This window comes from Rhinoderma darwinii, chromosome 13 (genome assembly GCF_050947455.1).
Source record: "Rhinoderma darwinii isolate aRhiDar2 chromosome 13, aRhiDar2.hap1, whole genome shotgun sequence".
NCBI classification, from domain to species: Eukaryota; Metazoa; Chordata; class Amphibia; order Anura; family Rhinodermatidae; genus Rhinoderma; species Rhinoderma darwinii.
In genome coordinates this window covers 3,831,666-3,844,777 of record NC_134699.1, presented here as the reverse complement: position 1 = coordinate 3,844,777, position 13,112 = coordinate 3,831,666, and the positions used below count along the sequence as shown (strand labels likewise).

At 41.3% G+C, this 13,112-nt stretch overlaps 1 protein-coding gene across 3 annotated transcripts; it reads right to left on the bottom strand.

Moving 5' to 3' along the window:
* Positions 1 to 289: 289 nt before the first annotated feature.
* On the bottom strand, positions 290 to 12,549 carry PFDN4 (prefoldin subunit 4). 3 transcript variants are annotated; one of them, XM_075845161.1, is made up of 4 exons: positions 12,468 to 12,549; positions 11,767 to 11,874; positions 10,249 to 10,386; positions 290 to 838 (listed from the first exon to the last, which is right to left on the bottom strand). In XM_075845161.1, the coding sequence occupies exons 1-4, from the start codon at positions 12,489 to 12,491 to the stop codon at positions 707 to 709; spliced, it is 402 nt and encodes a 133-aa protein (XP_075701276.1). In that variant the 5' UTR covers positions 12,492 to 12,549; the 3' UTR covers positions 290 to 706. The 3 variants fall into 3 exon arrangements, with proteins under 3 accessions (XP_075701276.1, XP_075701274.1, XP_075701275.1); XM_075845159.1 differs by lacking the exon at positions 12,468 to 12,549 and adding an exon at positions 12,213 to 12,359; XM_075845160.1 differs by lacking the exon at positions 12,468 to 12,549 and adding an exon at positions 12,024 to 12,065.
* Positions 12,550 to 13,112: the final 563 nt, after the last annotated feature.

Below are 13,112 nucleotides of genomic sequence, written 5' to 3'. Positions count from 1 at the left end.
GGCTTAGATTTGTGATGCATCGTCCACACTACCAGGGAAGCAGGGTTAAAGGGCTTGTCCAGGAATAGAAAAACATGGCTGCCTTCCAGAATCAGCCGCTCACCTGTCCACATGTGGGGTATTGCAGCTCAGGTACATTAAAGTGTACGGAGCGGATCTGTAATACCACACACAACCTGTGGATAGAAGTGGCGCGGTTTCTGGAGGATAGCAGCGGTTTTACTAATCCTGGACAGCACCTGTAAAAAAGTAAAGTTATAATTCTTAAAAATAATCATAAAACGTATCACACGACAGATCTGCAGGCCGGGACGCTGCTTTATTTATGGGAGATTCACAGGTTTTGACATTTAAATATCTTTCTGAAAACGCAGCAAATGTTCCCCTCACCGTAGAAAGGGGCAACACATTCTACTGCAACTGTACAGCAATGGTGGCAACTCCAACTCCAGGAGCTGATGAACTACAAACAACCGGGGAAGATGCAAGAAATGATTTGGGTGCACTGCGAAAACACCCCCAAACCCTCCCCCCTGTAATAGGTCAGTGGGGCACCTTAAAGGGTCTAATCACGTGTCACAGAGATCGCTGTTGTTGGGGCCGTTTTGATTTCAAGCAGCCGCCTGGCTTTTCCTTTTTTCTTTAACCAATAAAATTAAAAAATAAATAAAAATTTGGGAAAAAAAAACCCAATAATGTAAAGGATTTAGCCGTCGTCGGCCTCCAGGTTGATATTGTTTCCGAACTTGGCGTACAGCTGGACCTTGAGATCACCGAGGACTCGCTGGATGGATTCAACTCGCGACTGTAAAGAATCAATTTCATCCTGTAATCCTCTCTGGACGGAAGAAAGAAGAAGCATACAAGGATAAAGTTATTACTGGACGCCGGCCCTTTAATTAAAATATGATCATTACATTTACTCTATACCAATGATCAGCCCTTCCCCTTATCAGCTGGAGGGTCCCCAGTTCTCTGCCCGGCCCCCCCCAAAACACAGGATTATATACATGACGTCTAGTTACATGTCCTGAAGAGACTAAGCGAGAATTGTGGGGGTGCGGGGGATGGAGCAGAGGAAACGGTTACTAACGGAGATATATAAAGTACAGTAATTATACAGCAGCCGACACAGCGACCTCCTCCTGATACATTATATAATATACATGATGACCGCGTGCTACTCCCTTATATCGTGTCACATGGTTTATATCCGGCAGCAAAGTGAACTATAGAAACCTTCCTACCAAATTATCAGCAAGAAACTAAGTGCCACCCCCCCCTGCTATATACACACACGTATACAATCCACATCCATATGTACAACATATACCAGGAAGCCTTCCAGTACCTATAGGGGGCAGTATTATAGTAGCTATAGTCTTGTATATAGCGGCAGTATTATAGTAGTTATATTCTTGTATATAGGAGCCAGTATTATAGTAGTTATATTCTTGTATATAGGAGCAGTATTATAGTAGTTATATTCTGGTATATAGGGGCAGTATTATAGTAGTTATATTCTTGTATATAGAGGGCAGTATTATAGTAGTTCGATTCCTGTATATAGGGGCAGTATTATAGTAGTTATATTCTTGTATATAGGAGCAGTATTATAGTAGTTATATTCTTGTATATAGGGGCAGTATTATAGTAGTTATATTCTTGTATGTAGGGAGAAGTATTATAGTAGTTATATTCTTGTATATAGGAGCAGTATTATAGTAGTTATATTCTTGTATATAGGGGTAGTATTATAGTAGTTATATTCTTGTATATAGGAGCAGTATTATAGTAGTTATATTCTTGTATATAGGGGCAGTATTATAGTAGTTATAGTCTTGTATATCGGGAGCAGTATTATAGTAGTTATATTCTTGTATATAGGAGCAGTATTATAGTAGTTATATTCTTGTATATCGGGAGCAGTATTATAGTAGTTATGTTCTTGTATATAGGAGCAGTATTATAGTAGTTATATTCTTGTATGTAGGGAGCAGTATTATAGTAGTTATATTCTTGTATATAGGGGCAGTATTATAGTAGTTATATTCTTGTATATAGGGGGCAGTATTATAGTAGCTATAGTCTTGTATATAGGGGGCAGTATTATAGTAGCTATAGTCTTGTATATAGCGGCAGTATTATAGTAGTTAGATTCTTGTATATAGGGGCAGTATTATAGTAGTTCTATTCTTGTATATAGGGGGCAGTATTATAGTAGTTATATTCTTGTATATAGGGGCAGTATTATAGTAGTTATATTCTTGTATATAGGAGCAGTATTATAGTAGCTATATTCTTGTATATAGGGGGCAGTATTATAGTAGCTATAGTCTTGTATATAGCGGCAGTATTATAGTAGTTAGATTCTTGTATATAGGGGCAGTATTATAGTAGTTATATTCTTGTGTATAAGGGGCAGTATTATAGTAGTTATATTCTTGTATATAGGAGCAGCATTATAGTATTTATATTCTTGTATATAGGAGCAGTATTATAGTAGTTATATTCTTGTATATAGGAGCAGTATTATAGTAGTTATATTCTTGTATATAGGAGCAGTATTATAGTAGTTATATTCTTGTATATAGGAGCAGTATTATAGTCGTTATATTCTTGTATATAGGGGCAGTATTATAGTAGTTATATTCTTGTATATAGGAGCACTATTATAGTAGTTATATTCTTGTATATAGGAGCAGTACTATAGTAGTTATATTCTTGTATATAGGGGCAGTATTATAGTAGTTATATTCTTGTATATAGGAGCACTATTATAGTAGTTATATTCTTGTATGTAGGAGCAGTATTATAGTAGTTATATTCTTGTATATAGGAGCAGTATTATAGTAGTTATATTCTTGTATATAGGAGCAGTATTATAGTAGTTATATTCTTGTATATAGGAGCAGTATTATAGTAGTTATATTCTTGTATATAGGAGCAGTATTATAGTCGTTATATTCTTGTATATAGGGGCAGTATTATAGTAGTTATATTCTTGTGTATAGGAGCAGTATTATAGTAGTTATATTCTTGTATACAGGGGGCAGTATAGTAATTATATTCTTGTATATAATGGCAGTATTATAGTAGTTATATTCTTGTATATAGGGGCAGTATTATAGTAGTTATATTCTTGTATATAGGAGCAGTATTATAGTAGTTATATTCTTGTATACAGGAACAGTATTATAGTAGTTATATTCTTGTATATAGGGGCTAGTATTATAGTAGTTATATTCTTGTATATAGGGGGCAGTATTATAGTAGTTATATTCTTGTATATAGGGGCAGTATTATAGTAGTTATATTCTTGTATATAGGGGCAGTATTATAGTAGTTATATTCTTGTATATAGGAGCAGTATTATAGTAGTTATATTCTTGTATATAGGAGCAGTATTATAGTAGTTATATTCTTGTATATAGGGGGCAGTATTATAGTAGTTATATTCTTGTATATAGGGGCAGTAGTATAGTAGTTATATTCTTGTATATAGGGGGCAGTATTATAGTAGTTATATTCTTGTATATAGGGGCAGTATTATAGTAGTTATATTCTTGTATATAGGAGTAGTATTATAGTAGTTATATTCTTGTATATAGGGAGGCAGTATTATAGTAGTTATATTCCTGTATATAGGAGGCAGTATTATAGTAGTTATATTCTTGTATATAGGGGCAGTATTATAGTAGTTATATTCTTGTATATAGGGGCAGTATTATAGTAGATATATTCTTGTATATAGGGGCAGTATTATAGTAGTTATATTCTTGTATATAAGGGGCAGTATTATAGTAGTTATATTCTTGTATATAGGGGGCAGTATTATAGTAGTTATATTCTTGTATATAGGAGCAGTATTATAGTAGTTATATTCTTGTATATAGGAGCAGTATTATAGTAGTTATATTCTTGTATATAGGAGCAGTATTATAGTAGTTATATTCTTGTATATAGGGGGGCAGTATTATAGTAGTTATATTCTTGTATATAGGGGGGTAGTATTAGAGTAGTTATATTCTTGTATATAGGGGCAGTATTATAGTAGTTATATTCTTGTATATAGGGGCAGTATTATAGTAGTTATATTCTTGTATATAGGGGCAGTATTATAGTAGTTATATTCTTGTATATAGAGTCAGTATTATAGTAGTTATATTCTTGTATATAGGGGCAGTAATATAGTAGTTATATTCTTGTATATAGGGGCAGTATTATAGTAGTTATATTCTTGTATATAGGAGCAGTATTATAGTAGTTATATTCTTGTACATAGGAGCAGCATTATAGTAGTTATATTCTTGTATATAGGGGCAGTATTATAGTAGTTATATTCTTGTATATAGGGGGCAGTATTATAGTAGCTATATTCTTGTATATAGGGGGCAGTATTATAGTAGCTCTATTCTTGTACACAGGTGGGCAGTATTATAGTAGTTATATTCTTGTATATAGGAGCAGTATTATAGTAGTTATATTCTTGTATATAGGGGGCAGTATTATAGTTACATAGTTAGTACGGCTGAAAAAAGACACATGTCCATCAAGTTCAACCAAGGGAAGGGAAAAGGGAAGGAAAAATTTCTACACATAGGAGCTAATATTTTTTTGTTCTAGGAAATTATCTAACCCTTTTTTAAAGCCATCTACTGTCCCTGCTGTGACCAGCTCCTGCGGTAGGCTATTCCATAAATTCACAGTTCTCACTGTAAAGAAGCCTTGTCGCCTCTGCAGCTTGAACCTTTTTTTCTCCAGACGGAGGGAGTGCCCCCTTGTTTTTTGAGGGGGTTTTACAAGGAACAGGATTTCACCATATTTTTTGTATGTGCCATTAATATATTTATATAAGTTAATCATGTCCCCCCTTAGTCTTCTTTTTTCAAGGCTAAATAGGTTTAATTCTTTCAATCTTTCCTCATAACTTAAATTCTCCATGCCCCTTATTAGCTTCGTTGCTCTTCTTTGTATTTTTTCCAACTCCAGGGCATCCTTTCTATGAACTGGAGCCCAGAACTGAACTGCATATTCTAGATGAGGCCTCACTAATGCTTTGTAAAGTGGCATTATTACATCCCTGTCCCGCGAGTCCATGCCTCTTTTAATACACGACAATATCCTGCTGGCCTTTGAAGCAGCTGATTGACACTGCATGCTGTTATTGAGTTTATGATTTACAAGTACACCCAGATCCTTCTCAACAAGTGAATCCGCCAGTGTAGCGCCCCCTAGGACATATGATGCATGCAGGTTGTTGGTACCAAGATGCATAACTTTACATTTATCTACATTAAACTTCATTTGCCAAGTGGACGCCCAAACACTTAGTTTGTTTAAATCTGCCTGTAATTCATGAACATCTTCCATAGTCTGAACTATATTACATAGCTTGGTGTCATCTGCAAAAATAGAAATAGTGCTATTAATCCCTTCCTCTATATCATTAATAAATAAGTTGAATAATAGTGGTCCCAGCACTGAACCCTGGGGTCACCACTTATAACCGGGGACCATTCAGAGAAGGAATCATTGACCACAACCCTCTGGATACGGTCCTTGAGCCAATTCTCAATCCAATTACAAACTATATTTTCTAAACCTATAGTCCTTAATTTACCCATTAGGCGTCTATGGGGGACAGTGTCAAATGCCTTTGCAAAGTCTAAAAACACTAAATCCACAGCGGCCCCTCTGTCTAGACTTCTGCTCACCTCTTCATAAAAACAGATTAGGTTAGTTTGACAACTTCTGTCCTTAGTAAAACCGTGCTGGCTGTCACTTATAATGCTATTTATTGTCACATAATCCTGTATATAGTCCCTCAATAGCCCCTCAAACATTTTCCCCACGATGGATGTTAAGCTTACTGGTCTATAATTACCCGGGGAAGACCTAGAGCCCTTTTTGAAAATAGGCACCACATTTGCCCTGCGCCAGTCCCTTGGCACTATACCAGTCACTAGAGATTCTCTGAATATTATGAAAAGGGGGACAGAAATAACTGAACTAAGCTCTTTAAGAATTCTAGGGTGTAACCCATCTGGTCCCGGAGCCTTGTGCACATTTATTTTATTTAATTTAGTTTGGACCATCTCTACATTCATCCAATTCAGTATATCAACTGATATATTAACAGCACTGGCACCGGCTACATCAGCTGCTCTTTCTTCTGTTGTATATACAGAGCTAAAGAACCCATTTAGTAACTCTGCCTTCTCTTGATCCCCTGTGATCAACTCCCCATTACCATTATCTAGGGGTCCTACATGTTCAGACCTTGGCTTTTTTGCATTTATATGCTTGAAGAATTTTTTAGGATTTGTTTTACTATCCTTGGCCACCTGCCTTTCATTTTGTATTTTTGCTAATTTTATTACATTTTTACAGATTTTATTAAGCTCTTTATATTTTACAAAGGCTACAGCTGTACCCTCAGATTTGTATTTTTTAAATGCCCTTTTTTTGTCATGTATTGCCCCTTTCACAGAAGGTGTAAGCCATGTGGGGTTTAATTTGAGTCGTTTATACTTATTACCTGTAGGAATAAATTTTGCACTATAATAACTCAAAGTAGATGTGAAAATCTCCCATTTATCATTTGTTCCATTATTTGACATTAGTTCTTCCCAGTCTATATCCTGAATTGCAGCCCTCATCCTGGGGAAATTGGCTTTCTTAAAATTAAATGTTTTTGCCCTCCCAGCCTGCGTTTGTTTTTTACAGTATAGGTAAAATGTAACTATATTATGATCACTGTTACCGAGGTTTTCACGAACATTGACATTCCCAACAAGATCTGCATTATTAGAAATGACCAGATCCAACAGAGCTTCACCTCTAGTCGGGTCTTCCACAAACTGGCCCATAAAATTTTCCTGCAACAGGTTGAGGAAATGTCTCCCCTTTGCAGTTGAAGCCGAACCATGACACCAATTAATATCCCGGAAATTAAAATCTCCCATTATCACTACAGTACCCGTCTGTGCAGCCCGCTCCATCTGTTTATATATCTGACCTTCCATCTCCTCAGTTATATTGGGGGGTCTATAGATTACACCAAAAGTAATTTTTTCAGTGTTTACCTCCCTTTCTAGTTCCACCCACAAGGTTTCAACCTCCTCACAATCTTCACCCACTATTGTCTCTTTCACACTCGCCTTCATATCACTTTTCACATACAGACATACACCACCACCTTTCCTATTTGTCCTGTCTTTACGAAAAAGTGTAAAACCCTGTAGATTTACAGCCCAGTCATGTGAAGAGTCCAGCCATGTTTCAGCAACACCAACTATATCTATATTTTCTTCCAGTATCAAGGCCTCCAGCTCCCCCATTTTGCTTGCTAGACTTCTGGCATTTGTGAACATACACTTTAACTTGCCTGTCAGTTTTTCACTTTTATTATCAGAAATGTGATTTGACATTAATCGGTCCTTTTTATTTACACTGATGTTTTGCAACGAAAGGATCTCCTTATCTTGTTGTCTAGTCCTCTCCCCACATTCTGTTTCTCCCCCCACCAATATAGTCTGACCCCTCTCTAACCTGGCTACCCCTTTTTTTTCTACATTGACCTCCCTCCTCAGCCCTAGTTTAAATACTCCGCCACCCCAGCTAGAATTCTCTCCCCCAGCACAGCGGACCCCCTTCCATTTAGGTGCAAATCATCTGCAGAATACAGTTTGTACCCCAATGAAAAGTCAGCCCAGTGCTCTAGGAACCCAAATCCTTCTCCTCTACACCAAGACTTCAGCCATGCATTTAACTCCCTAAGCTCCCGCTGTCTTTCCTGTGATGCGCATGGCACAGGCAGTATTCCTGAGAATACAACCTTGGAGGTCCTTCCCTTCAGCTTGTAGCCTAGTTCTTTAAAATTATTCTTAAGGCTCCTCCACCTACCATTTATTCTGTCGTTGGTACCGACATGGACCACGACAGCTGGATCATCACCAGCCCCTCCCAGCAATTTGTCCACCCGTTCCACCACATGCCGAACCCTGGCACCAGGGAGACAGCAAACCATTCGGTTGAGGCGGTCTTGGCGACAAATTATTCTATCCGTCTTCCTGATTATAGAATCCCCTACAACTATCAATTGTCTTGGCTTGCCTGCATTACCATCCCGCCGACTACTAGCTGGGCTGTTCTCCCGGCTGTTAGGGAGATCAGTATCCACTAGGGCTGCCTTTTCTGAGACTGACACCCTCGCATCATCACCCAACCTGGCAATTTTGCTTGGAATGCCAGAAACCGGATCGGCCTTCCTTGTCTTTGACCCCTTTCTACTGCCCCTAACTACATTAACCCAGCTACTTACCTGATCCTGCTCACCCATGTCTTCACCCTCCAGTTCTAACCCACTAACTGCATGCTCTGTGAGCAGCAAGCTCCGCTCAAAATTGTCTATCCTCCTCAGTGTTGCATTCTGCTCCTCCAGATCTCTAATACGAGCTTCCAGGTGAACAACATGCTCACATCTGCCACAGAGATATTCACCCTGGAACTCCGGCTCCAGTCGTGTATACATATGACAAACTGTGCACTGAAGAAAACCTCCAATCTTGCTATCCATTATCCAAGTTACACCAAAACAGCGAACAATTGTCAAAGAAAAAGAAAAGAAGAGTACTTACTGGGGCTTCAACTCCTCTTTTCAACTCCGGTTTTAGAACTCCACTTAGTTCACAAGCCACTTAAACCACCAAGCTCAGAAAGAGCAAGCTCAAAATGAGGTCTGCTGACTAATTTATACCACCTGTGTCCAGTTAACCCCTTCCCCCTCGTCAGCTGTTCAGCTGGAACGAATCTGTGTCCAGTTAACCCCTTCCCCCTCGTCAGCTGTTCAGCTGGAACGAATCTGTGTCCAGTTAACCCCTTCCCCCTCGTCAGCTGTTCAGCTGGAACGAATTCCGGTTTTAGAACTCCACTTAGTTCACAAGCCACTTAAACCACCAAGCTCAGAAAGAGCAAGCTCAAAATGAGGTCTGCTGACTAATTTATACCACCTGTGTCCAGTTAACCCCTTCCCCCTCGTCAGCTGTTCAGCTGGAACGAATCTGTGTCCAGTTAACCCCTTCCCCCTCGTCAGCTGTTCAGCTGGAACGAATCTGTGTCCAGTTAACCCCTTCCCCCTCGTCAGCTGTTCAGCTGGAACGAATTCCGGTTTTAGAACTCCACTTAGTTCACAAGCCACTTAAACCACCAAGCTCAGAAAGAGCAAGCTCAAAATGAGGTCTGCTGACTAATTTATACCACCTGTGTCCAGTTAACCCCTTCCCCCTCGTCAGCTGTTCAGCTGGAACGAATCTGTGTCCAGTTAACCCCTTCCCCCTCGTCAGCTGTTCAGCTGGAACGAATCTGTGTCCAGTTAACCCCTTCCCCCTCGTCAGCTGTTCAGCTGGAACGAATTCCGGTTTTAGAACTCCACTTAGTTCACAAGCCACTTAAACCACCAAGCTCAGCTATTATAGTAGCTATATTCTTGTACACAGGTGGGCAGTATTATAGTAGTTATATTCTTGTATATAGGAGCAGTATTATAGTAGTTATATTCTTGTATATAGGAGCAGTATTATAGTAGTTATATTCCTGTATATAGGAGCAGTATTATAGTAGTTATATTCTTGTATATAGTAAGTGTAATCTCGCAAAGATCACGCTGTAAATGACAGCTTACAGCGAGATCACGCTTGCTGTGCTGTAAGTCCCACATAAACGTTAGCGAGGTGCAGGGATTGTGAATAGACATCACGTCCTGGCTGGAGGTGATGTCTATTCACGGTCAGGACACCGCAGTAACGTTAATGTGTTGAGTATGTGACTGCACATAGTGATCAACGAAGGATCACTATGTGCAGAGTAAATTAATGGAGACGTGTATGACGCTGATTGGTCACTGATTGGTCAGCGTCATACACTTCTCTCCACAACGCCCACTTGGTCAAAAGTAAAAACGCCTAGTTGGGCATTAATACAGTCATTCGAAATAAAGCTAAAATCGCTCATAAAATGATCATTTTTCTAAATAAAAAAACCCTGCTGTCACCTACATTACAGCGCCGATCACATGATGTAGAAGACAGGGCACTTCTAATGTGGTGACAGCCTCTTTAAAGCCAGACAATGAAATCTGCGCTACTTTTGGCGCCATTTTCTAGCTTCAAACATAACATCTAATCATTAGATTCATCCTCCCCATTAGTTCAGTGGATGTTTTCTCGTCGTGGCTGCGTCTCTGACCTTCGCAGCTTCCAGCATCTCCTGAGTCTCTTCTTGGTTGTGACTAATAAAAACGTCTCCTATCTGATAAGGAATAAGGAGAGAATCTTCCAGCATCAGGAGGTCGTCACAGGCGTCTTCCAGGTTGTGAAGTTCTTTCTATCAGTTGAGAAACAGATGTGTTAATAGAACAGCCGGGGATCGGGGGGGGGGGGGCGTACAGTGGATTTTAAGGGAAGATTGCGGTTGGCACATTTTGTGGGGCATCTGAGTGGGAATACATGGTAGGCGCTGTATTGGGTGACATTTAAGGAGAATCTGTCACCAGTTTATTAATTCCCCATCCCCTAACTAATCTAACAGGCGCTCTGACGCTGATATCTGGTGTAATTTTTTTTTTCAAAAACATTTATTATTCGCAAAGTTGTGTGCATTTGTCTAAATATAATAATTTGGATATACTTGCCAATTAGGAGGTGACTTTCGTTTCACTCTGGGCAGTGTAATGTTTTCTGTATAACGCCGTCCAATCAGCATACAGCTTCTTCTCTTCCCTGCACCGCAACACAGCGTGATTATCTAGTATACAGCTTCCATTCCCAACTGTGTTTTCAACTGGTGATACTTCCGGTCAACTGCAGACATATGAAAGATTAGAATCTCCTCTCTCATATGCCACCAGAACCGCTGTTCTAGGTGGTCCACAGCCCGACATACGGCTGTTTTATGTGATCCCCCTTCCCTCCAGCCTCAGTCTCTCACACTGTGTGAAGCAGCTTCATGCTGATTGGACAGTGTTAGAGGCTGTGAGGAGGCTCCACCTCCAGAGAATCGCTGCTGTTACCTCCCACTTGTCTAGTATTGGCTCATTTGCATATTTAGAAGAAAGCTCATAACATTTAAATGTTTTGGGACACAGTTTTCACTATTATCAGATTAGCTGGGAGATCGGACATTACTGAACCAGTGACAGACTCTTTAAAGGGAGAGTCACCAGATATTTGCCTATAAAACCAGCAGCTGAGAGATATCGTGCAGTCTCACCCGAACAGAACGCGGTTTCCATTTTTCAGAACTTTGCTCCAAAAAGCTCATTTGAATATAAGGAATAACGAGGACGTCACCGCGGCTCCAAACAGCTCTGCCTTCTGTCCCCCGTCCAGCCCTCCCTTCTGTGAGTGACAGGGCCCGGCAGTGTAGAAGCCGCGGTCACGGCTGGCCCCGTATTCTCCTGAGCTCGTCTAATCGGCTCTGCTATGCACGCGCTGATAATGTCTCACTACACCAGGGTGCTGCACTGCGCATGCGCTGATTCAGGAGCCGAGGTGTGGGCGCGCTCAGGAGAATACGGGGCCAGGTGTGATCGCGGCTTCTACACTGCCGGGCCCTGTCACTCAGAAGACGCCACGCCACCTAGTGGGGGCGTGACGCGGTCTGTACATTACAGTGCACGCCCCGGATTGTATGGCGGATGTGTGAGATCCCGTCAGTGCGGATATAACGGCCGTTTCACCACATCCGGGCAGGCCGGGCCGTTACCTTCTTCACTTCAATCTCATCCTTCAGCTCGTTGATTCTACTTGTATTTCTCGCAAAGATGTTTATTTTCTGCTGGTCCTCGAAGGTGACGTTCACGTCCTCAGCGACCTGCGAGAAAAGGAACAAATGTAAAACGTAACGCAGGTTGTGAAAGTAGTCACCCCGATGTAAAACGCAGCTCTCGGTGTGACTGGAGTAGAAACCAAAAGGCAAGTAAAATATTTACACTGTGAGGGGAGAATAATGCAGGAAATCACCGGATAATCCGGCAGCAGATCCCCCATCTACACCTGATGGGTCACAACGTCCAGTGATCCGGCACCTCGCGCTCCTGACCAGAAGATTTACCACATGGGAAGTCTAGATGGAACTACAACCAGGATCAGCAGAGAAGATGGGGGTTGTAGTTCTACATCAGCTAGAAGAGAAGTATATGGACCACGTACAGGGGAAGTAGTCCCAACTACTCTCCTCCCCATCCTCCTGGAGGACATGCTGAGACTTCTAGTTCCCCAGGAGCCCTTCATCCACCGAGCGGACAGGAGCTGCTCAGTCCTCAGCCATTATACTGACATCACAACGCCGCTAATTGCGCCAAAGCCTCGTCCCCTCCTCTCCGTACCGGCCCCTCCGCGACACTCATCACAGGAGACCCCAAATCTATCCCCAGCACCCCAAATACCGGCCCCGAGCTGTCTCACCGTCTTCCTCATGGTGGCCGCCATCTTGGGACTGTACCATTCTCAGGAGGGGGGACGTACCTCACCTCCGTGCTATTTATAGACTTGGGATTCCGGGGTAAAACTCCAGTTATGACGTGTTAATAATAACGAAGTAATAAAATATTCTCTGCAGTGATTTAAGGACAGAGTTTTGTGATAAATAAGACGTGAGGGTGAGATACACAAGTGAGGGAATGGTACGGTCCGAATAACGATGTGCAGACGGGGCGCAGTGCGCTTGTTGTCCACCAGATGGTGCTGTGCGCAGAGAAGAGACCACGTGATCCACGCTGTGCATTTTAGAATACTGCTAGCAAAAGGAATGCAGTGGTCTGTTAGGCCTCATTCACACGGCAGGGTTTCCCGGCCGGGTGCCGGCCGTTCATAAATCGGCCGGCACCCGGCTGCATTAGGAATGATAGACCCCTACTACTGTCCTGTACTGAAAATATGATTACAGTACGGGACAGTTGTCCTGCAGCGAGGCAGGGACTCCTAGCGTCGTACATAACTATGATGCTAGGAGCCCGGCTCCCTGCACTGAGTTCGGTCCGGAACTTGCGGCCGAAATACGTCCGTAAATTACGGACGTAATTAGTGTGTGTGCACATACCCTTAGGGTAT